At 41.9% G+C, this 25,736-nt stretch overlaps 1 protein-coding gene across 3 annotated transcripts in view; it reads left to right on the top strand.

Annotated features, from left to right (window-relative positions):
* The window catches only part of DYM (dymeclin), a 382,124-nt gene that overhangs the window by 2,710 nt on the left and 353,678 nt on the right, over positions 1–25,736 (top strand). For all 3 annotated transcript variants that reach the window (XM_067545393.1, XM_067545392.1, XM_067545394.1), the window contains exons 2-3: positions 10,442–10,513; positions 12,653–12,829. In XM_067545393.1, the coding sequence (XP_067401494.1) occupies positions 12,690–12,829 (140 nt within the window). In that variant the 5' untranslated portion in view covers positions 10,442–10,513; positions 12,653–12,689. The remainder of the gene's footprint in view (positions 1–10,441; positions 10,514–12,652; positions 12,830–25,736) is intronic.

Genomic DNA, 25,736 nt, shown 5'->3' with positions numbered 1-25,736 from the left:
GGAGAAATGTACTGTCTGGTCTCAATTGTTTCATCTAGTAGTGGGGAGAAAAATGAGGAGCAAACCTCCTTGGAAACTTCAGGCTTGATCTGACTGTCTAAAATGTTTTACTATTTGCAGTATTTGGAGCTCAGTGTATTGTGAGTTTTAGTTCAGCAGAAGTTTTCTTAAGCAAATATCAGTTTATATGGTATATATTAACTTAGAATGTTTTCACATCTGTGCTCAGTGTCGGTGTGTTTTTAATACTCTTATGACTGAGAGTTGGGCTTGTAAATTCATCTTTAGGCATCATAAAAACAAAATGGCAATGCTTTTTTATAAAGAATATGCAATGGCTTATTTAAAATCTGAGAAATCCTATTTGGTGTCTGATGGTCTGATATCTAAGAGGTTGGATAAAGCAGGTCATTCTCATTTTTCAGAGGCTGAAAATGCTATTCAAAATAGGAAACCTATTGTACCTTGCAGTAATTAAATTGGTTGTCAAATTTATTTTCATTTAGAGCAGGTGGTGGAAACAGCTGACTCAGGTGGTATAGCTTGGGTGTAAAATATAGACATAAATCATAATGTAAAGTACAAGGTAATTTATATGAATGTGAAAAAAAAATTAAACAAAATTGGGCTACTTCTGTTCTGTTGCAGTATGCTGTTTTATACATATACAGATTTCTTACCTGGATAAATCTGCCTGGATTGACAAATAGTGCTTGGTTTGGCATGATTTACATCATACCCAGCTGCCAATTTTAACGAAAATTCAAAGTGAAATGCTAAAGCTTTGAAATTTAATTTATTTCTAGGTACATGTGTGTAGTAGGTAAAGAGAGAGATTGACAAAGTTGCCCTGGAATTTCATATAGTAGTAACCCAAACATTCTGACATTAAGAAATGCTTCCAACAAAAAAAAAATCTATTAAAATTATTAATGTAATCAGTACAAAAGAGAGTTAGACAAATTAGTGGATTTGAAACATGATCCTTATTATTGTGATAGCCCCCACTTTTTTATTTTCCCAGCTACTGAACAAAAATAAACAATGAAGAAACATAGTACTGATGTAGGTGGGTACTCTATTCCTAAATTGTGAAGTCATTCTTTAATTCAGGGGATGGAACACATATATTTACATTTGTCTGTCTTTTAAAATCCTTATTCCACAAATAGGCACTGTGAAAGTTCCTATTTTGGTCTTTACTTTTTAACACTAATACACTTCATGCATCAGGAGCCTCAATTGAAAAATAAACAAACTTTGAAACAGACATCAGTCAAATCTTAAGAACAGAGTAAGCGATGAGACCTTCACTTTTTGAAAACTTAGAGTTGTGAAACACATTTGTCATAAAGTCTGATCCTATTTACATTGTAGTCAACTGGAGTTTTGTTATTGCTGTAGTTTTAGTGGAGAAGATAGGGCTATTTATGCAAAGTGTGAAATGGATGTGAAATCCCATCCAGTACTCCTTGTTTCACTTCCAATATTATTTCAATACCCAGTATATAGTGGTACTGAATCAAATCTTACTTTCCAGAAACCATTTTTTATTGGTTGTGATGGATTTTCTTCTCATTTTGGATACTTGGCTGTAAGGGTCAGAGTAGCAGTGATTCCTTGATTTCTCTTCCCTCCCCCCCTCCTCCCATCTGAGGTTGGTTGTATTTCTAAAAGGTATGCTATAGCTTCACCAAAAGTAACGGACTTGATTCAGGCATCAGTTAGTGAAATTTTATGACCTGTGTTGTGCAAGAAGGCAGAGTGGCTGATCATAATGGTTCCTTCTGGCCTTTAAAATCTGCTAATCTATGAACATTTTAAAAGGATTTCAAACATTGTGTTGCTTGGCTGTAGGTAACGTGTGGTTTGAGAGTGTTAGTTGGCAAATCTGCAGTGGCTCCAAAATGTCTAGTGGAATTTACATTTCTTGTGAGATGGAGACTGTGTTTCTGTGTGTCTGAATTGGGGAAATTCACTAGTCTCTAGACCCCTATATGCTCATTTAGATATAAAACTATAAATGTAAATTGCCCAGATTAATCTGTGTAAGTAATTTCCACTTTGTAAGTTTTACATCATACCAGGAACAAGGTTGTGTTTTTTAATTCCTGGTGAGCAAAGGCTTTTTCAAGAGGTAAGAACTCCTTTCTAATATAAATACCTAGCACAGTATACATATAATTAAAATAAACTCTCATACACACAACCCCCCTCCCCTAAAAACCAAACAAACCTTGCCTCCCCTGGAAACACTTCAAATACAGCTTTCACACTGGGGAGAGGATGGGAGAGAATAAACCGCACCTGACAGATGTCAATCATGTGACTTAGTTTATTACTAAAAAGATTCTCAAATACTACAGTAAAGAGGTTAGATAAGAACCTGTATAGAATAGAATAGAACTTCCATCTGGTTTTAGGTCTTCAGACTATAGCATTTGTTTAGAAATGTAGACTGCTTTGAGGATACATTTCCAATCCAAAACATGAGTCCTAATATATCTTTGCTCATGTGCCACAATGCAATTTTTTTTTGAGGCTGAACTATAAAGGGATTTCCTAGTTAACAAGGCTGCATGGTATCATATATTGGGATTTCTCCCTCTATCTGCTCTTAACTTCTCTGCTCCCTTGCCTCCATGGAAACAGTGGGAGGTTGAGCAGAGGAGGGAAGGAGTTTTTCCATCTACTTCAATGGCCTTTGGAGCCAGCCCGATAGCTGCTGCTTATTTGAGTTATATGCAGTGTAGCTGTAGCCATTTCGGTCCCAGAATGTTAGAGAGAGAGGGTAGGGTGTGGTCATATCTTTTATCTGTGTGGCTCGAAAGCTTGTCTCTCTCACCAGCAGAAGTTGGTCCAATAAAAGATGTTACTTCACTCACCTTGTCTTTCTGTTATTACAGTTGGACAGTTTGACCAGAACACTTCACCTCTAGGTCCTTGGTTTTAATTGTGCCCAGTTCAGCAGTGCAAAACTGGTAGTTTTTATGCAAGAAGCTGATCTCACGTCAGTTCCTAGTAGACAAGTGTCCCCATGATTAGAGCCCTGCAAATCTGCGGATATCCACTTTATGTCTGCAGATCATTTTTGCGGTTTTGATGCGGATACAAATTTGTATCTGTGCAGGGCTCTACCCATGATGGCTGAAATTGGTTGATTCAGCAAGGGCTGGAGGTTGGTAGGGCATGGAGATGGAACTTTCTTCTTGTTCTTAGTGACCTGGTCCTTCCAGTTCAGGATTGAAGCACTGAAGCATGCAGGAGGTGGCAGGAGGCCCAGCATAGAAGCACTCTGCTGTACTGAATCTGTGGATAAACTCTCCTGATTTTGGAATTTTTCTCAATATTCTATGCATCCCTGTCATTAGATTTCCTTTCAGCACCTCTTTCATTAAGCAAACTTCATTATATTATGGTGCCGCCTTCTGCCACTCTGCATCTTCTTTGCTCAATCTGGTTTTAAAGGAGACATTTTTAATATTTCCTTTTTCCTGGATGTCACATTCATTGTCAGTTTTCTCATTCAGGACTTCAAACACTTCTTGAACAGTACACACTGTGAGTGTGTATGTCAGTGTGAAGAATGAAGGAGAATGTGCAGTATGTTCCTTAAATGGCATTGGGAAATTGCTCAAGACACACTTTTAGCTTAATTTCCTTTACTTAACTTGCTTTTCACTTTGTCTCCTTTTCTCCAGAAATCGTGACTTACAGTTCAGGAAATTTAAGAGTAAATGACGTATAATAGGAGAATAGCGGAATAAACAAATTACCCCAAAAAGATGGTGCTAAGGCACATCTTGTCCAGCCTGCTCTCCTCTGACTCTTGTTTTATTTTTATTGCTCAAAATGTACTACGCATTATGTTGAAAACTTGATTCCTCAGTAGTGAGTAGAAAACTTTCCCTTGCAAGTGGCATGTGAGCTAAACCATCACATTCTGAACAATTACATTTCCATTAAAATCTATTCCCACAGATGTGAAATTAATGCAGTGTTTCTTCCTGAGTCTGCGTAGATAGAATTAGTTTCTTAGCTGCGATACAACTTTCCTGTCGCAGTGCCCTCTTCCTTTCCACACCCCCATAATGCAGCTGTCAAGATTGGTCTTTTTCACTGTTGCTATGTAGGACCCCATAAGCAGCAATGAAACTAGCAAGGATCATGTCAATGTCACTTTGCTGCTACTTGATTCAGCTGCAAGAGAGACAAGCATTGAAACAGTTTACTGTGGAGAAGGGTGGGAAAAAAATGGAGGCTGGAGGGCACACCCACCACTCCCCTGTTCTTTCCTCATTTAAGTTGTTGTTCAAGACCCACTCTTGCTGTGCTCTCTATGGGGAATTTATCTGACTAATGCTGAGAGAGAGTTCTAAATGTTTAAAAAAAAAAAAAAGTATATCAACTCACCCTATTTTGTTAAGAGATGGCCAAGCAATATTTTGATTGCTCTTATTTGTTGTTTCTTTTTCCTTTTCTCAGTCCTTGTGTCTGCATATCTGTCCTGAGGTTGTGAGCTATCTGGAGTAGAGATCAATACCCTCCTGACTGGAAAACGACTAGTACATGGGGTGCCACCATAAACAAATAAAAGAAGGTTCTGGAATAGTGGAGGGTCCAGTGACCCATGCAGTAGCTCTGAGGCTCAGGAGTGGGATATGAAAGAGTGGAGGAAGAGGGTTGAGATTTCAGATAATATCTAGCCATATATGAAAGGATATGGAGGTAGTATCCTGTTAAGAAACCTGGTAATGGGTGGACATGGGGATTAAATGTGGAATATTCATCTAAGGGCTGATGTTTAAAACCAAATACTTCTAATCCAGCACCAAAGACAGAAGAAAATCTTTAAATTAATATTTAAGTGCTAATTTAAGCATAGAAAAAAAAAAAAGGCAAACTTGTCTTTTGTTTCTGTACAGATTTAGAAATTGTCCTCTAAATATTTGATCTGCAAAAGGTTATTCTGAAAAACTAGATGCTGTGTTAGCGCCTAGGATAAAAAAAAGTCAACTTTGAGGTGGTTTGTACAAGTTCCTTTTCTGCAGCCAAAGGTTTTGTTTTCTTATTTTGCTGCGGGAGTCTGTCCAGCTTCATATCTCATCAAGCTAAAATGAGGCTATCAAAAGGAATTCCTTGGTGTAGAGCAGTGATTCCCAACCTTTTTGGCTTGAGGGCCACAAATATCATTTTTACAACCCTGAAGGACCACCAGTCTATCGACTCATAAAAAATGTAATGATGTATATATACACCATTAAGGACTACAGATCACTACATAGTTAAAGTAAACATTTTAGTGCTACTGTGTATTCACTATTTTACACTTACAAATACTCACAGTATGTCACACACTCACAGATAAAGCACTAGTGTAGATGAGTGACTATCACTACACACTGAAGCTGATGGCCTGGCAGTTAAGTCACAGTGGGTGGCCTGCTAAGTGCAGGCCAAACTGGAAGGCATTGATTTTTAGAGTCCTGTCCCTCCTCAAGTATGGTGGGTCCTGGCTGTTCCACCAGCAGCCCTCTGTCCCTACTCCACCCCCACTGCAGCCGGATGGAAGGAGGTCAATGAGGATCTCTTGTCCCCCCCGGCTGCAGCAGGGAAACCACACACATTCTGTAGCCCCATGCGCTCTATTTGGGTCCCTAGACAGTGGCTCCCTTCTGCAGCCAGGGGAACGGGAGATCAGTGCTCCTCTCCCTCTGGCTCCTGCAGTGACCCCAGCACCTGGGGACTCAGGCAGAGCGTTTTGCTCTCTGTTGGAGCCAGGGAAGGGAGCACTGATCTCCCCTCCCTCTGGCTCCAGCAGGGACCCTAGCGCCTTTGCACCCAGGTGGAGTGTTTTGCTGTACTTCCTGCTACAGCCAGGGGGAGAAAAGCACTGATCTCCCATCCCCTTGACTGAATCAAGGAGCCTGCACTAGTCTTGTAGCCCCATGGCAACCCGCTCCACGTGGGTCCTTAGGCAGTGGCTCCCTTCTGCAGCTAGTGGGAGGGGAGCGGTGGGCCACTTTGAAAGATCCCGTTGGGAACCACTGGTCTAGAGCAAGGAGGTTTCCAGCTTATCAGGGTATTGTGGTAAAAGGGGCTGCTTCAAAGGGATCATGTGAATATTCTATGCTGCCAAAGCATTAGTTGCACAGGTAAAATGGGAAAAGGCCCAGGCAGCCCACTGAATTAATAGCAGTAGAAACTGAATTGTGGGCAAGAAAATCATGACAGTTGCACAGAAGGTGGCAGCAGGCCCCTAATTATGGTACTTGTAGCATTTCACCACCTCTCCTGCTTCTGATGGATAAAGTGCATGAAGCCGGTTTGTAATGATTGTCTTGCACAAAGTAGCAGCATCCACTAAGGCTATGTCTACACTGCCGAGGGAAGTCGACTTATTTTAAGTTGACTTTCAGCAGCCGATTTTTAGAAATTGCAGCAGCGTGTCTACACTACGCTGTTTGCTCAGGTCTCTTGCATTTACACTGACCAGCCTTAATTCGAATTGCAAAGCAGTGCAGTGTGGGTAGCTATCCCACAGTGCAACTAACCATGGTGGCTGTTGGGATGAGTGTCATTGTCCCATGATGCAATGCTTCTTCGCCCCCCCCCCCCCCCCAAACAAACAAACAAACAGGAAAAATATTTTTGCACCATTTTTTTTCTCCCCGCGATCGCCATTGCTGCAGAGACATGGAGCCAGCTCAACTCTGCACTATTATTGTGAGTGTGACAAATACATAGTGGCTTATCATCGATTATTGTAGAAATAGAGCAAGAAGCCGAAGCACAGACAACACCAATGCCACCGAGGCTGCCCTGCTACAAGCCATTGAGCAGAACAATTCCTGATTGCTGCAGGCTGTAACGAGTCATCTGTAGTCCGTGGAGCGCCAGTTCTGGTGCAGGGAAACAAGCACAGACTGGTGGGACCACATTGTTATGCAGCTGTGGGATGATGATCAGTGGCTGCAAAACTTTTGTATGCGAAAAGCAACTTTCCTGGAACTGTGCTCGGAGCTGGCTCCACCCCAGAAGCGCGTGAATATTTGCTTGAGACAAGCTATGATGGTGGAGAAGCGAGTTGCCATTGCTCTGTGGAAGCTGGCAACCCCCGACTGTTATCGCTCGATTGGGAATCAATTTGGAGTCGGTAAATCTACAGTGAGCGCTGCCGTGAATCAAGTGTGCAGTGCCATAAATAGACTTCTGCTACGAAGGCTAGTGACTTTGGGAAATGTGCAGGATTTAGTGGAGGGGTTTGCCATGATGGGGTTCCCAAACTGGGGGGGCCATTGATGGGACGCACATTCCTATCTTAGCGCCTGCCCACCTAGCAACCGAGTACATAAATCGCAAGGAGTACTTTTCCATTGTCCTGCAAGGGCTTGTGGATCACGGGTCGTTTCACTGACATATGTGGGGTGGTCTGGGAAGGTGCATGACGCTCGTATGTTTTGTAATTCGGGGCTGTTCTCTAAGATGCTGGCAGGCACTTTCTTCCCTGACCAAAAAACTCACATTGGGGGTGTGGAAATGCCAATAGTGATCCTGCTTACCCCTTGCTCCCTTGGCTAATGAAGCCGTACACCGGTCACCTTGACAGGGACAAGGAGTGTTTTAATAAGAGGTTAAGCAGTTGCAGAATGGTTGTAAAACATGCCTTTGGGCGTTTAAAGGGTAGATGGAGGAGTCGCCTCACTAGGTTGGACATGAGTGAGAAGTACCTCCGTTCTGTGATATCTGCTTGCTGTGTTCTTCATAATGTGTGTGAAGCAAAGGGGGAAAGGTTCCCCCAGGGTTGGGCTGTGGAGACAGAAAGACTGGCCACCAGTTATGAGCAGCCAGATGCCAGTACTACGCTGAGAGCTAACTGTGGAGCGCTTTGCATTAGGGAAGCTTTGAAAACCAGGTTCTGCAATGAGATGCAGGACTGATTTCTGTTCCTGTCTGTTATTTGCCTTTGGTGAAACCCCCTCCCCCCCATTAATATGTGTGCCCACCAAATCCCTCCTGAAGATGATATGATTTAATAAAGAAACGTGTTGAAATGATGCAAAACTTTATTTCTTAGCATTCAAGTCATGGGGGAAGGGGGAAGTGTCCATTAACTGTCTCAAGGGGTAGGGTGGTAGCTTGCTGGCCAGCAGTCAGCGTGGCCGCCGCTGCTTTCTGCTCTCCTCCACTGGGGTGAAGGCGAGCACATACTGCAGCCTGGACAATCTCCTCCGAGACCTCTTGGGGGCGGAGTAGGGGGAGGGCGGCAAAGCCCTCGGTTGAGGGGCATTGTGGAGGGGCTGCAGTGGGACTCTGTCCTGACTCTGCTCCTCCTGAAGCTCCACAAGCAGCCGGAGCATCTCTGCTTGGTCCCGCATGATTCTCAGCATTTCCTGCGTGGTACTGCGATCATGCTCCATCATTTCTCGGCGACTCTCCCTGTCCATGTCCGTATTCTGGGACAGGGTCAGCCTCCATGCTCTTTGCTCTGTCTCTGTGGCAGCTGAGGCGGTCATGAGCTCGCCAAACATGACATCTCTGGGGTTTTTTTTCTCCAATGCCTCTGAAAGAAAAATAACAAGGTTCTAATCTGAGCTAGTCTTTCTGCAGCATTTCTTAAAACACAGATTTGCTGGACGCAGCGGGGTACCATCAGTGTTCCGCCATGATGCAGGGTCCCTTGATTGCAGCGAAGTATCCTACTGTGGAGGGAGGAACAAGGCAGCCCTCCTCTGAAAAGTTTTGCGAAGGGTAACAGATTACATACATTAAAGTTTCCGTGAGATATCAATTGATGATAAACGTAGCATTTCTCATCACATAAATCAACTGGTCCTTGGGTAACCCCCCAGGACAGTCACCGAAATGCCTGAAATCCCCTTTGTTTCCCCCCCCCCACCCAATGTAAAAGGACAGAAATGCTAAGAAGAAAAAAACCTCACCAGATGTGCCTTCCCCGGGATCATTAGTGCTGTCCTGTGTGCTGCTGGACTGCTCGGGGGTCAGGAATATGTCCTGACTTTCTTGGAGAATGGACAGCCCGCTCTCCTGCACCCCGCTCTCCTCAGCCTTCTCCTCGTCCACAGAGTCCTCATCATTGACCATGGACTGTGACCTAGCAGAGGTATCGATGCTGCGGGGCAGCACCGTGGTGGGATCGCCACCAAGAATTGCATGCACCTTATCATAGAAGCGGCATGTTTTGGGCGAGGAGCCAGAATGGCTTTTAGCTTCCCTGGCTTTCTGATAAGACTGACACAGCTCCTTGATCTTCACGTGGCACTGCTGAGCATCCCTCTTGTGTCCCTTCTCCAGCATGCCCTGGGATATCTTCCCATAAATGTCCAGATTTCATTTGCTGGCTCTGAGCTGAGCCAGAACGGACTCCTTGCCCCACAGCCCGATGAGATCTAAGACCTCTGGTCAACTCCATGTTGGAGCGCGTTGGGGTGGGTTTTTAAGAACTGGGTTAAGGAAGAACTAAGGGTTACAGCAATAAGGTCATGCAGTCGGTCAGTTTAGACATTTATCAGTCTTGGTTCATTTAAATTTTTTTTTGTTAATAATAATTGCCTTCTTGTGAGAATAGCAGGAATAGGGATTTTATTTGATGGATCACAATGAGGGGCATTCCATATTTGGGGGGGGGGGGGTGAGTAAAGCATTGTTATGGTGAGAAGCAGACAAATAGAGTGTAGAAGCTGGCATTGTTGGTGAGCAGAGGGTTCTAGTGTGTGTAAGATGTGATAAGTGATTGGATTGGCTATCTAAGCAGGGACAGTTGTACAGAGGCTTGAAGATAAAGGCAAGAAGTTAAAACTTTATGCAATAGATGCTGGGGGGAGGGAGACAAGTGAACTATAAAGTTAGGCCCTAATTCTGCAAGCACTTACACATATAACTATGCACCTGAGTAGTTTAAATGAAGATGGTCAGTTGGACTATTCTCTCCTGCTCTTGTTAGCTATTTGGGGTAGAGGCTATGTTTGTACAGTACCTAGCACAATGGATCCTGATCAAGGCTTCTGGGTGATATTGCAATACGAATAATCACAAGGAATTCAAAGTGAGATGATGATGTCATACTGGATGAATATAATAATGTGAAAGAAAATACAAATGTCTGAACTGAGACTTTTACATGCTCTTCTGGGCCTTCTGCTGCCTGGAGAATTCTTTGTATTGCAACATGCCATGAGCTTGATGGCAAAATTTGCATTAGAATTATATGGTCATAAAATAGAATGCAGTAGTGATTAAAGAATGGTTTTTCATTAACTGCATAATGTTTCCAGAAGAAATGTGCTCTATGAAATATAATTTTCAGAGTACCAATATGCTCACTTAGTGAATCAGTACTATCAAGTCTTCATATAATTGCTCAATTAATGCTGAATACACAGTATTACATAGGTATCTTTTATTTTCTCATTTTTTGTAGTGTTCTAATCTACCTTGTTTAAAGCAAAACCATATCTGTTTGGCTCGTTCTGGCAATCTTCAAGTTCCAAAGGTAAGAAGCACTTCTTATGTCTAAACTGAAATTTTGATTAATATCTGTATTTTAACTACAACTAATGTTTATTAATTAACTATGATTGGAATTTTTCAGCCACTTAAAATGTGGAAAAGTTAGTCTCTTAATAACAATATTTCCCAGAGGCTACAATCAGGAATGTCGTACTGTTGTGCTAGGTGCTGTATAAACATGTGATACAATCCCTGCCCTTATTTTTCTTCCCTCACTTCAATTGTAAGAGTTATAGTAAAAAATATATAATTTATATGCAATCTTTACATACATATCTGAACTTTTCTACCTAATGTAAATAATAAGCAGCTATTCCTGTTTGTCCCTCAGTCTTACCATCATTGGTTGACTAAATACTTGTAGGTCTCTGGCTAGAAGTCCAAGTGTAAGATTGTTGATCCAGTATTGCATTGCATTATATTCAAGATATACTGATTATAAACTGTTAATACAGCTGTGTCAAAACTCTTAGCCTGAAGGCTAGATCCAACTTTTATGATGGAATTATACAGCCTATGTGATAGACTCAAATTCAGATTGGTACTGGTGTGACCGCTACGGGTATCTAGTATCCAATTCTGGTGTCCGCAGTTCAAGAAAGATGTTAATAGACTGGAGAGGGTTAACAGAAGAGCCATGAGAATGACTGAAGGATTGGACAACATGCCTTTAAAACGTTTAAACAGCTAATTACCATTTAAAGGGTTAGCCTTTTACATCCCTAAGCCAGCTCCGCCTCTAGCCCCAGCTCCTCCCCTATCCTCATTTCTGCCCTCAGCTCCACCTTCAGCCCAAGCTGCTCTGCTGAGGAAGCCTTGGCTGTGCAGTAATGGTAGGAGAACACAGAGAGATTCCATTACTGGTAAGGGGGTGGGGGAAAAGTTGGGGCACCACTGTTCTAAGGCATTGCCGCTGTGGGCAAATTCACATACATCCAGCTACTAATGACTTTAGGGGGCTCATCACCTGATCTAGAAGTGATAATATCTATGCGACCCTGACATGGTTTTGAACACAGAAGGTGAAAATCATTAGTGGTTCACAGGAACTTAGTTGCCTGATTCCCATTCTTGCCAATGGCAGTCACATGCCTAAGGATTTGTCTACAGTGCAAGTTGCTTTGGTGGCGCGTAGCATATGTATGCATATAGCTCCCCTAGCATGGATATAAATAGCAGTGTAGACTGTGAGACATGGCTTAAGTAGGTAAAGACGTCCCAGGAGGCCATGGATATGTACTTGAGTATGTATCCTACACAGCTCTCTACTCGCCCAAGTGGTGCCTCCCTGTCTATGTTGCTGTTTTTAGCAGTGTGGTGTCCCACTGCCTTTGCTGCTGTTGCTTTTCCCTGTTGCCTACTCGTAGCTGGAGTGTTTCCACACAGCAGTGAAAGATTCTGGCAGCGGGGAAAGGCTCTGGCAGGGGAGAGGCAGTGGGGAAAGTTTTAGCTGTTCCCCATTGACTCCCCCTTGCCAGAGCCTTTCCTTGCCACAGTGAAAGGCTCCTGCAGCAGGGAGCTGCTGAAGCCATTTCCCCCACCTCCCCTCTGCTAGAGTCTTTCACTGTCATGGTAGCTACGCAGTGCAGTGTGAACACAGCCTGCTTTTTGTTGCTGCGTATAGCTACATGTACACCACACACTGCTGCCAGTAGTGTGTAGTGTAGATGTACCCTGAATATCTGTGCACGACTTTGAAAATGCTAAGTATTTGAATAGTGGGCTAACCAATGTGCCACCTTAAATTGTAAATTTCCTCTACTTTCCCTTTTGCTTACAGCTACAATGTTCTTTAGTATAGTTGTGTCAATGTGTTCTCTCTCTGACCACTACTAATGAAGAATTAAATGGAGAAGGCCTGAAATGTATGCCAATCAATTTTTTAAAGTTGGCTATTAAGTATATCTTACGGTTCTACATTGTTGAAAGCAAATTGTTCCAACTGCTGCTATGCAGTTCAGTTTTGCATCTTTTTGGCAACTGTTGTAGTTATGGAACTAGAGATTTATTGGTTTCTAGTTTGGTAAGTTCTGTACATCTCTCTCACATGCCAAAGACGTTTATTTCTGTTACTGGGCTTTAAATATTTCCCTCTTTCTTTTTTTGTTGGCCTCTCTTGAAGGAATGAAGCTTTGAAAAGGAACCTACCAAATAAGAAGATGGGTGCAAACAGTAGCAGCATTTGTGAGCTTCCAGAAAATGAATACTTAAAAAGATTATCAGGAGCAGAGGCTGTCTCTGAGAATGACCCATTCTGGAATCAGCTGCTTTCTTTTAGCTTTACTGCCCCAACAGACAGGTAAGAGGATGCTTGCTGATGGACTGAACATTGGCAACAAATGTATTAGCAATGGTGCCAAATAACTCTAAATGCAAAATAGACTTATTTTTCCTCTCTTTGTGGGAGGAGGTATGTGTGTGGAAAATCCACCTGAGTGTGGGCTGTTGGAGTACTGTTCCACCATGTTGTCTCATTCTTGCAGCTTCTTTTCCTCCTCATTGCAGCTGTAATTAGTCTTGATTCTCCCTGCAGCCAAGAAAGGTCAGCAATAAGTTTATAGTGCTGTTTTTCTAAATAGGCCTCTGGAGATGCTGAAGAACAACAGATGGTGTCCTCTGCAAAGGACCATCGCTTCCAGCTCTAGCAAATTAAAGTGGTGATGAAGTTATGGGGCTAATCTGACCAGTGCTGAACCCCTTGAACTCCCCTTGAATTTAATGGGAGCTGAGGGTATTCAGCATCCCAGGTGATTGGGCTGTAAATTTGCTACTGGATAATTTATGCTCTTGTGACAATCCAGACTAAAGAGTAGCTGTGTCACTCCTGTCCTGTAGCCTGGGAGTGCCCTTTACAATGCCTTGCTGCTGTAGCCTTCAGCCTGGACTGCTCACACACAGCCTCCAGCGTCTAAGTCACTCCCAGCTATGTCTGTGTGTGTGCTGCAGGCAGCCAGCCACATCTTGGCTCTTTCCGGTCTGGGTTATGCTGCAGGGTGTCCCCCATCACACCCCAGTCCTGGATTTTCCCCCAGAATCATGTGTCCTGTACTGCCCAGCCCTCTTCTGGACAGTACAAATATACCGAGTCTGTTATTCCTTGAAGGGAATAATATGCACACAACTTGTTACCCCAAATAGAGCTACCCAGACACTTTAACTTGCACACACTGGATCAGATAAAACAGTAAAACAAGATTAACAACTACGAAGAGAGAGACAAATAATGAGGCATAAAAATTAGAGATGGTTACAAGAAAAATAAAGATAAAATGCTTACTTGTGCCTAATTTAACAAACTACATTAGATTCAAAGCAAAGTTTTCTCACCACATGCTTTCAGCAGTCTTACTGACCAAACTCTTTAGGTCAACAGGACCCCTCCCCACGAGTCCTTTATCTCTTCAATGGCAGTGAGTGTGACAGGCAGGGAGAGAGAAAGGGGTCCCTTTGAGTGTGTGTTCTTTTTTTATAATTTCAGTCCCCCTCTTGAAAAACATTTCCAACTGAGGCCCAGGAGACAAAGAATCTACGTGGAAGGATATTCCCTGCTGGTTTTTGTCATCTGTTCGAACTTACTTTGTTTTCCCTCCCAGCTAGATGACTTTGTTTACTGCTTAAATGTAAATTAAGGTAAACACACATTCCTTCTTTTGTTTAGGACAGACCTGACTTCTGCCTAGTCAGGGCTGTGGTGTTTGGAACATGTGTTAATAACATCATAAAGGGGAATCTTATAACTTCACATACAGTGTCGCCACACCTATTTTTACCAGGATAATATTGACCATAAATTGAGTTTTGAAATGATACTTTACAGAGCATACTTCGTACAGAGATTATTACCGTAGTGTGTAGCGTGTGAATGGAGGGGTGTATTCTGTCACAATTCTTTCCTAGCACTTATTCATGATAAATATTTTATCATTTTTATTTCTCATGGCATTTGAAGTTTTAAATTTTTTTTGCTGAAGAACTAGGAGCAGGGCAAAAAGTCTATACCGGCTTCAGGGTACCAGAATCCTTCTTGAGACAATGCATATAGTGCAGTGCACAGCTTTGGCACTGCTGCTCTTCACTGCTCCCATGTCAGACTTATGGAGAATCGTAGAAGAAGTATTTAAAGTCAACCCAGACCTTTGGGTTCACATTTAGCCCCTGAAACAAGATCAAATGCTATTTGTCTTCTGTCTATTTCTTCCGGCCTAGTTTTAAGCATGTTTCTACCAATGCAACAGTAATACCTGAATGACAATTACTGAAAGGATTGTCTCATCTCTACAAATCTGAAACATCTGTCATGAGCTATTTAACTCCATCTTGATCATACTATTGATCAGAAACTTTACTGCAGGGGTAGTTAATAGGTGGACTGTGGACTAAATTCGGACCACCAGATGCTTTTGAATGAACCTGAAATCTTTTCATTTACTTGTTTTTTGTTTTTTTTGTTTTTTTTTTAAATTTCTCCTGAATCTGGACCTTGACTCTACCTTGACCAAGAAATTTGGATCTTGCCAAAAAATAATTGACTATCCCTGATTCCTTCTGCAGAAGAGAAGACGTTTGGGTAGCTTCTAAAGCCAATTCCCCATCATACTTCAGTCCAGCGGAACACAATCTTATTTTCAGATCATTTCTATAAACTCCTTGCTTTTTCTTCAATCAATAATGATTAATCTGAGTAGAATATTAGTCCAATCTCACAAATTTGGTTATTTTTCCTGGCAGATTTTAAAAACAGTGCACCCAAGATAGGATGCATGTGATCTAAACTCTTCTTGAAGATGTCTTTGGTTTATGTCACTTGAAGGTTGAGAGGAGGGCCATTTCCGTCATCCTTGTTATCACTAAACTTCCCATCAGTTCTGCCTACACCTCTCCCTCACTCCTCGTACAAGCTCAAATCCAGATCCCATGCCCACACCCTTCTTGGCGTCTCTCTTCTTACATTTCATTACATTTGCCCCAACTCCACCCTTTCCATCTCCCACATCTTTCACTGTCACCATCTCCGCCCCTCTCATGTCACCATTCCTAACCTCATGCCCGTCATCCCCCTTTTCTTGCTGTCTCTGGAGCACCTGCTCCATCTCTAAAGAGATTTTAGTCATTCAGGACATCTTCCTCACTCCAGTTCCTGACACTCTGAGAGACTTGGATCCCTTTTGTCTGACACTACCTCTGCAGCTCCCCTCTTATGAAGGCCTGTCTTTCTCACACATTGCCTTCCTTGGGTCAGACCTGCTTTTTCCAACTCCTTCCTCCTCTTAGTTCTCACTCTTTCTCATTTTGAACAGCACTGCTTCTGCTCTCCTCTCTTCCCTCTCCATGTTGCTGTCATGGAGCATCTTCTGTCCACCCAACTTCTCCCATCAGCTTTCCTCTTATTTTTGGCTCATGTCTCTCTGTTCCTTCCCTCACAATCTCCCATGTCCATTCTTGGTAACTTCCAAATTCCATGTTGATGACCCATCTAGCCCCCTGTAACTTCACGTTTTCTCATCCTAACCTCTTCATTTGATTTGCGGTCTTGGCTCAATTCTCCTGGTCACCAAAAGGGCCATTCACTTGACTTGGTCTTGACCAGGCACTGCTCTGTCTCTGATTTCTCAGTTACTGAGTTACAAGATATCATGCTCCCTTAATTAGTGGAAGCTTTGTCTGCTACAAAGAAGCCATGCATTCTTTAGTGATTTGAAGCAACTGCATCCAAACTCTTGTATTGGCTATGCTGAGTGCACCAAACTGACTTTGTCAAAGCTGACACATACCTTTACATGTTTTGATTGAAAACGTGCTGTATTTATGTTGGACTAATTTTTTCTATCCTCTTGGAAATGCTTTTATTAATAAGGAGCTACTTTTAAAGTAAATTATAGCCAAAAAAGAGAACATTAAAACACGATAATAGTAAATGGAGAGAATTATGCTAATCTTAGGCCACGTCTACACTTGTAAGCTTACAGTGGCACAGTGTACTGATACAGCTGTGCTGCTATAAGAACGCTCATGCTGCTGTGTTATGCTGATGGGAGAGATCTCTCCTGTTGACAAAATAAAACAAGCTCAACGATTAGCGGTAGCTGTGTTGGCGGGAGAGTGTCTCCCGCTGACATGGCACTGTGCACATGAGCACTTATGCTTGCAAAATTTATGTTGCTCAGAGGTGGTTTTTTTTTGTTTTGTTTTTTGTTTTCCCCCCTACACCCCAAGTGACAAAAGGTTTGCCGACATAAATGCTAATGTAGGCATGGCATTAAGATCTTAAGTTTTAAACATGAATGACAGATTAAATGAAGACAGGAAGAAGATACTAAAATTACTAGTATAATAAAATATGGATATGATGTTATATCAGTCACCTTTTGTATTAATCCTTATTTATAATAGCTTCCAGGTGGCTGTTGGCTGTAAACTTGATGTTCCAAGGATTGGGTATAAGACAGGTAGGGGAGCCTGTTTGGAATTTGCAATACAGTTTCTTAGAGTTGGGAGGTGGATTGAGTCCCATGCCTGTAGGTAGGTGAAGGCAACTGAGAGATGGATCATCACAAAGGTATTTGTTATGTGGGAGTTGGTCTGCAAGTGGATGTTCAGATGGGAAAAATGGAGGGAATTAGCAATCTGGAGGCATGTCATTGTACTCTTATATAGAAAGAGAAGGGAAGGTTCTGTCTTCTGGTGAGAGGAGGATTGGGCTGGGGGAATATTCAGGAGCCTAAAGAAGGATCTAAAGGAAGGGACTATGAAGGGATTGGTTTGCTTGTAGGTGATCATAAGGGTTTGGCAGGTGGGAAGCATAGTGAAAAGGAAGGATAAAGTGTTGACAAATGTACTTCTGCACTTCCGTGGTGCAGTTGACTGAGGAAAAGCATACTTGTTTGCTATGTACTAAGAGCTATGTATGTAGCTTTAAAATTATTTTGTGACTTTTTAGTGTATTGTTTAATATTTTTAAAATTTGCTATGATTTAGAAATATTGGGAGGAGGGTTCTTGAGGAAAATCTGTCTTTTGGGGTCTGATTTAGCAACCTTTACTTGAGTGAGTGTCACAGTATTTGGCCCTTTTAAGTGTTTAGGTTCTACGTAAAAATCTGAAATGATCAAGATCAGGAATGAAAACTGATGTGAAGAATTCAGTGTACTGAACACCAGATGGTGCTCTTGCATGACAACTAGACTAGATATTTATATTTAGAGGCATAATTCTGTCTTCTATGTTGCTTAATAATTAGGAAGAAACATGAATGTTTCTAGTTAAGCTGTGCCTAAGAAGTCTGGCTGTTTTACAAATGGTGTCAGACACTGCTCCCTGCATGCCACCTCAAACCAGTGTCTGAGCTTGATGGTCTTACTCATATGAGCAAAACAAGATTTCAACGCTCATTATTTAAAAAAAAAAAAAAGCAAGGTCGATCTCCTTAAGAAATCAGGTGTTAACCATGCTTTGTTACAATGGGTATTTAAATATGGCTATTCCTGTTCACCCTAGGGGGACAGTTGTTTTCAACAATGGCATGAAGGGGTCAGGTTTGTCACTTGTCAAACATGGCAGAAATTTTCTTAGTTTATTCTAGGATTATACATCTTCATTTTAGTCTTGTGCAGAATTGGACTGTTTTCAGTAGATACTTGTTTTCAGGCTTTAATGAAAACCGTATCAGTGCTAAGTTGAGGTAACTGATAGTAACTCTGCAGGGTGATAGATTTTCATAGGTGGTGTCTGATTAAATTTGGCCAGATTTCACAAAGATAAGGTGGATGCCATCTCCCATGAGGGTGTATGTGTGATGTTAGTTTTGGCTTTTTTAGGTTTAGTCCTCAAGCTAATAGTGTCGGGAGTGGGGAAGTTTCAGGGGAGAACTCTTCTCTCTTTCTGACCTCTAAAACTTCCTGGGTGTTGGGAGGAGCACCACTTTCTGTTGTGGGGGCCAACAAGCTCCTATCTTTTATCTGCTGCAGTGGCTTTCTCCTCCCCACACCCATTTACACATGCCCTTTGTCCCTTACAGATATAAGGCAGCACACCTAGGGAAATGCATCATGCCTTCTATGAAGAAAATGGGTGATATCAGTCTCGTTTTTATTGTGTAGCTTTGTTTGATTGTTATGATGGGGGTCTTATGGGGGAGCAAGTAGCGACCTCTGTTCGGTTGTCCAACGTTTTCTATTTAGAGGAGTCTGCATCTTCATTTTTGAGAGTCTCTCTAATACCTCTGTTTGCAGTCAGGCCATGGGTGTTCGTCAGGTGGACTCTCCTCAGGCTACAGAAGTGCCTTTTCTTTATCCCATGAAATTCCCCTCATTTCAGCTCCCTTGTCCATATGCATCATGACAGTCTTTAATTAGAAGGTCACATATGACCCTTTCCCAGAGGACTACTGCCTCATTCAGTTCACAGGATGGGCACACAAGGGGGCTGAATTAAGGTTGCATAGGCAGCTATGAATTTGGCATTTCCTAACTTTCAGTTGCTTAACTTAACAGCTTGAATAATGTTCTTGTATGCAAAAAAAACGGTTAGCAATCTGTAGGCCTTTATCTAGCTTTGCTTGGTTTTAGGCCAAGAGCCATTGGACATGACATGTGATGTGTGAGCCTTGCTCTGGAGTCAGGCAGAACAGTGCATTGCTAAGGGGAATGTGACCTTATTCTTAGTACTGTTGTTAGTTACAATGCTTTCATGATGGAAACCTAAAGCAGAATTAATTAAAGCAGAACTTGCTGAAAATCATAAGCTTAATATTTACTGTTCCACTTTGTTCCTTCCCTTGAGTTTTAGAATTTTAGGCTGATTGAAGAATAGTGTGCATGATTCTTTAATGGGAATACATAAAATGAACAACTGTTATGTTGCCTTAATATGGTGCACTTTTAAAATTGGTACAATAAATTATATGCAGCTTTTTATTCTTTGACATCTTTCTTATGAATAGTCCGTTAAAGTCAGCATTCCCACAGTATGAATTTAATGAATGGGCTGATTCTTCTCTGTTTTGTGAATGATGGCAAGGGAAAAGCTTTGCTTAGTCAAGGGAAAAAGGACCAACACGGCTACAACAACACTGCATGAGGGAAAAAGCTGTCAGGAAAGCTTTCCGCCTTCCCCCTCTCTCCCCCTCAACCCCAGGAGGGGTGGTTGTCTACTACAGTTTGGGTCTTATTTATGCCTTATGAAGACTCGTTGTCCACTGTTCTAGCATGTGTGTAACTGCAACTTGTATGGTGATATTCTGATTTATCTTTGAGCCACAGTGATTTTTTTTAAAAAAACTGGAAATTCTATTTCTAATGCTTTGATGTCATTAAATTAAAAGGAGAATGGCTTCTCAAAAGAAGGAAATCTATTCTTTTCTGTCAACCTTTTCACATAGGCAGCAACTTTCACTCTGTCTCTGTTACTATGGCACTCTTGCTGAAATCTCTGGGCTAGATGCTGGGCCAGTTATACTGGTGTAAATCCAGAATAACTCAGCTGAAATGAATGGAGCCACTGTAGATTAAATACATTGGTTTTAATAGGGTTTTGGAATTAAGCCGTAATAATTGACAGGAGAATATAGCCCTTTAGTAATTTTAAACTAGAGACCAGACCAAGCCAAAAATAAAAACCTACAAGGAATGGCAACCACCAGTGTTGAGCAATAAACTTCCTAATTTATCCCTTATCCCAATTTTTTGCTTTTTAAAAAGGTTTTCTTACAGGAGATTGCTCATCAATGGAAAAAACTCCTTGTGCCATAAGAACAAGTCTTCAATGATCTGGATGATGGGGTGGATTGCATCCTCAGCAAGTTTGCAGATGACACTAAGCTCGGGGAAGTGGTAGATATGCTGGAGGGTAGGGGTAAGATACAGAGTGAGCTAGACAAATTGGAGATTGGGCCAAAAGAAATCTTATGAGGTTCAACAAAGACAAGTGCAGAGTCCTGCACTTAGGATGGAAGAATCCCATGCACTGCTACAGACTGGGAACCAACTGGCTAAGTAGCAGTTCTGCAGAAAAGGACCTGGGGGTTACAGTGGATAAGAAGTTGGCTATGAGTCAATAGTATGCCCTTGTTGTCATGAGGGCTAACGGCATATGGGGCTGCATTAATAGGAGCCTTGCCAGCAGATCAAGGGAATTGGTTATTCCTCCCTATTCGGCACAGGTGAGGCCACATTTGGAGTATTGTGTCCAGTTTTGGGGCCCCCACTACATGAAGGATGTGGACAAATTGGAGAAAGCAGAGGGCAACAAAAATGATTAGGGGGCTGGAACACATGATTTATGATGAGAAGCCGAGGGAACTGGGCTTATTTAGTCTGCAGAAGAGAAGAGTGAGGGGGGATTTGATAGCAGCCTTCAACTACCTGAAAGGGGATTCCAGGGAGGCTGGAGCTAGGCTGTTCTGAGTGGTGGCAGATGACAGAACAAGGAGCAATGGTCTCAAGTTGCAGTGGGGGAGGTCTAGGTTGGATATTAGGAAAAGCTTTTTCACTTGGAGGGTGGTGAAGCACTGGAATGGGTTATCAAAGGAGGTGATGGAATCTCCATCCTTAGAGGTTTTTAAGGCCTGGCTTGACAAAGCCCTGGTTGAGATGATTTAGTTGGTGTTTGTTCTGCTTTGAGCAGTGGGTTGGACTAGATGACTACCTTCTGAGGTCCCTTCCAACCCTAATCTTCTATGATTCTAAGAAATGATTACAGAAATAAAAACACAAAATAAAAGCCAAGAAAATAATATCATAAATATAAGATCAGGTGCTAACAGTTATAAAAGACATTTCAACAAAGCAAAATAAATTTCTGGATTGTCCAAACAAAATACTGTGAATCATTAGGGATTAGTGTAATACAAGAATCACTCAATCCAGATAATGGCTCCTAATAAAAGTGAGCAAATAATGGATTTGTTTGGTTCACTGATAGTTCTGAAAAATAATAAACAAAATCATGTTGGGGCATTTTTAACTGTTTTTAATAAAAACTGGGGAAATTTGGAAACAAAGGGTGAGATTCACAAGGGATATAGGCACAATTCCCAAGGGGTGGTTGTTTCTTACCCCCTTTTTACTCAGTAGCCTAGTGGTGATAGTACTCACCCAGGATGTGAGAGTAAGGACTGGAACTTGGTTGTCCTGCTTCCTAGATTAGTGCCTCAACTACCAGGCTATAGAGTTATTCTCTTACTCTCCTGCTGAATGAGTATTTATTTATGCAAAGTGGTGCAGCTGCCACAGGAGAGAGTGAGAGCCCCCCAGAATACCTTCCTATAGCCCCATGGTTAGAGTACTCACCTGAGAGGTGAGAGACAAGAGTTCAAGTCCCTGTCTCACATCAGGCAAAAGGCAGTTTAGAACCTGGGTCACTCACATCCTGGATGAATGCTCTAACCCAGTGTTTCTCAAATGGTGTTCCGCAGAACCCAACTAGTTGAAGGGTTCTGCGAAGAAGCAGAACCGCGCTGCCGAAATTAACAAAAATCGGCGCCGCTGATCAGCTGCTTGCGCGCTGCTCCGCCGAATCAAGGCTACACCGCGCCGCCGAAAAGAGCAAGATTTTCTTGACTTTTTGGCGGAGGGCATGGCATGGGGGCGCAAGGGTTCCTTGGGTATGGCGGGGGCGCACAAAGGTTCCGGGGCGGGAATGAAATTGAGAAACACTGCTCTAACCACTTGGCCCTTGGGTAAAATGGCATCCTCCCTCTCAGTTTTGTGAATGGTACATCAGGCTTTGTAAACCTAGCCAGAAACATCAAAATGTCATTTCAGAAATGAAAAATCAGCCATGTCACAGTTCAGGGTACTGCCCCTGTATTCCGCCTCTATAGTCCAGCAAGAGTACTCACTCAGGCTTCTGGCTCCCCTGGCCATCACCTCTCTTGGGTGGAGGTGTCTTACCCTGGCCAGAAAGGAGTATTTCTAGGTTGCACAGCTTCCTGATTGTACTGTGAATTCACCAAGAAAGTCAGACAGCTTAAGTAGGCCTACTTTGCCTTCCTCCTCAGGAACAGTTAACAGTGCACTTGCCACAGTTACAAGTCACAACATAGTATTTCCTCTGCAAGCCTACTTTATTCTTAAGATAAAAAAGCATTACAGAGAAAACATATTTAAAACTATAAAAGAACCTACACACATGCTAATAAGCTTATCAGATATCACCCCACCTCTGACATGGGCTCTGGCAGGAGCAGTCCTTCAACATCCTGCCCAAGGGGTTTCCTTTATGGTCACCAGTTCATCACAGCTTCAGCTCAAAACAAGCACCCAGCCTTATGGGGCCTCTGTAGGCCAACTCCATCCATTCCTTCCTTAAGGACCGGGGCCCTTTGTGAACCAGAGGTTCTGTCCATTGGCTGATTCAGGAAGATGGCCCTGAGCCAGTTTAAAACCAATTCGGCTATTTATTAAAAAATCCTTTCTTTGTCTGTTGGTCTCAGCAGAATCCAGTTTGAAGTAGTATATGCTTCCGTCTCCAGGGGTGGCTTCAAGGGGTTGATAATGGAGGAAATATATATGAGCATCCACCTCCTACTAGAGAAGATACAGACAATGCCACAAAAATATATAAACAATTGCATTTTGAATACAGTGTACCTCAAAGGTATTAACCCTAATTCAGTAAGGTTTAATTCAACTCGATAAACTTTATCTTAATTCCATAGAGTTTGATCAGAATATTGTCAGTCTGTAACAAACCATTTAAACATTTCTGATGGGTTTTTTTTTTTTCACTTTTTGACCAAACTAATTGCCAAAACTGACACACATTCACAAAATATTTCGGTTGATGCAAAATTTAGCATTTTCAGCAAATTAGTTTCATCTAAAATATTTTGCCCAGATCTACTCATAATCCACTGCACTCTCACTTACAAATTGTGAAAGATTGACCTTACCTTGCAGTAATATTTCTTAAGTGCCCTTTGCTTTGTATGTAAACATATTAAATTAAAACCCTTCCTCATCCCACAAAAATAACATTTATACAATGGTAAGTTGTGCAGTGAATGAGTGGGTTCTTACATGTTCAATGCATCACTAAATTAGCTTAGCACGTGCATATCAGCCTATCTTTGCTTTGAATGTTGCCTGAAGTGCTACTATTTGTTTTTAAAATTAAAGTTCTGTCCAAATAAGCACCACCACCCCCGCTCTGCAAAGTGTTCACAACTTGGTGAAATCAAAACCACTGGAAGGTCCAAAGGCACTTGGAACATGAGGACTGAACCACTATCAGTGCCAGCTTTTTACCCTTCAGTGGGAAGGTGCTAGAGGTACTCAAAAGTGGTTGGAAGAATTTTTTACTTTTGTTCTCAGAAACAAACGTATGTGTAGGTAGAGTAACCTGTCTGTCCATCTAAAATTGCATGCACACAAATGCAATATTTGCGGTCAATTTATTTTCGCTATATTGGAAGTTGTTAAAGTTCTGAGGCTATAAATAATCTGCAAATATTTCTAGTTTGGTGCCCCTCCACGCCCCTCCCAACCAGAGAGACTTTTGTCTGAGCAGGGTGCACTGGGTGGATTGCTGGTGCCTGCTCTCCCTAGCAACATGCTCTGTTGTAGCTGTGTCAGTCCCAGGATATTAGGGAGACAAGGTGGGCGAGGTAATATCTTTTACTGGACCAACTTCAGTTGGGGAGAGAAATGTGCTTGCTCATGCTGCTGTTTGCTCATTACTCGTGATAGGCAACTCTCTTCTTGAGCAAGGCTGGCTGAGAAGAGTGCGTGAATGTTGGCATAGCATGTATTTTGCAATCACAAACCGCAGTGCTCTCCCCTAGAAGCCCACTTGACTAGTAATGTTGGTGCTTGCTCTAAGCAGAGACTATTCTCTTGTGGCTGCCCTCAATCTATGGAGGCTGTCTGGCTTAGTAAGAATTCAGACACATAAGTAGCTGACCTGTCATGCTAGAAGTAAAATAATCATTAACAAGTTGTACAATGTGTGTATTGTTTGCCTCTTCCTCCTCTTCAGTTAAATGGTCACACCTATTATATTCATATAATGTGACATTGGACTTCCTTCTGTTTATATCTGCCAATATAATAATATTAATCAGAATGAAATATGAATTAATTTAGACTTTGAGTAGTTGTTGAAGCAACTCCTGCTTCTACATAGGGATTTATAAGACTTTCACCTAGACCTTCTTTCTTTGTTCCTTATCTCTTGAACATGTAGTAACTGCAAATGCTCTCCTTGAGGGCTCCATTCACCAGGGATTCCTTTGACCTAGAAATATTGGAAGTGCAGCATGAAGCTACTGTTCCTGGTTTCATTATGTAGAGCAGTGATCAATATGATTTAAAGTAATCTATTGATTTTTTTTTTCCATAAAAGGTTTAATAATAAGGATGTAACTTGGTAAAACAAGAATGAAGAATATTATTCAGGAGACACTTTTTCAGTAAAGATGTAAATAAGATTTTCAAAAATTAACTTAACCTAGAGAAATATTCATATCCAGTTTAATAGCTGTCGCAGGAGGGACCCCAGGACCCTCCTAAATAAAGACTTGACTTGAGTGCGTTGTTCTTTGAGGTGGTTTATTTCAAGCAGCTTGGAGAAGTGATGGTCACCATAAGGGCTCCTGAAGACTTCTGCCTTACCACTCCACAGCAATAGTTTTTTATACAATGTAACAGACAAAGGAGTATGACGTATTAGTACTTTTCCACTACTTAACACTAACTTTTTCACTCTATATTAGGATACAATTGAAGCATTCCTTCATTATCTCTTAACTCACCATTCTTCCTGGTTACTATAGCAACTGTCTACTTTAGCTAGCTTGCGATGTCTGAATGGCAACTTGCTTCAAAGCTAATGGCTACTAAGATACAAAATAAAGTGTGTTAAAACTTAATACAAAATGGAATGTTTAAAACTTGCCCTTTTACAGTTCCTCCCCATTGGCACTATTTCGTGCCACTCCATTTTCCTTAATCTTGTCCACTCTGTCATGAGTCCTTCTGCCTTTAGTGCGGCTTCTTGCTCAGTCATTTCCTGAATTACCATTTGTCTTTTGGTGTATTTTACTGTACACATTCGGGTCATTGTGGAGCAGCAAGCAGGCCAGCATTGAATACAAAAGCAGAAAGCAGGGATTATCGATGCTCCTACTACGATTAAAGTAAGAATTCTGTGAGCAAAAGGGCCCAACCATGAAAACCACCCTGGAAAACCATTCATCGAACCAATTTGCCT

The sequence above is a fragment of the Emydura macquarii genome, unplaced genomic scaffold (assembly GCF_026122565.2).
Source record: "Emydura macquarii macquarii isolate MOO-44397 ecotype Brisbane River unplaced genomic scaffold, CSIRO-AGI_Emac_v2 contig_1045, whole genome shotgun sequence".
Classification (NCBI taxonomy): domain Eukaryota; kingdom Metazoa; phylum Chordata; order Testudines; family Chelidae; genus Emydura; species Emydura macquarii.
The sequence above is the reverse complement of the archived record's forward strand: the minus strand, read 5'-3'. Positions and strand labels throughout refer to the sequence as shown.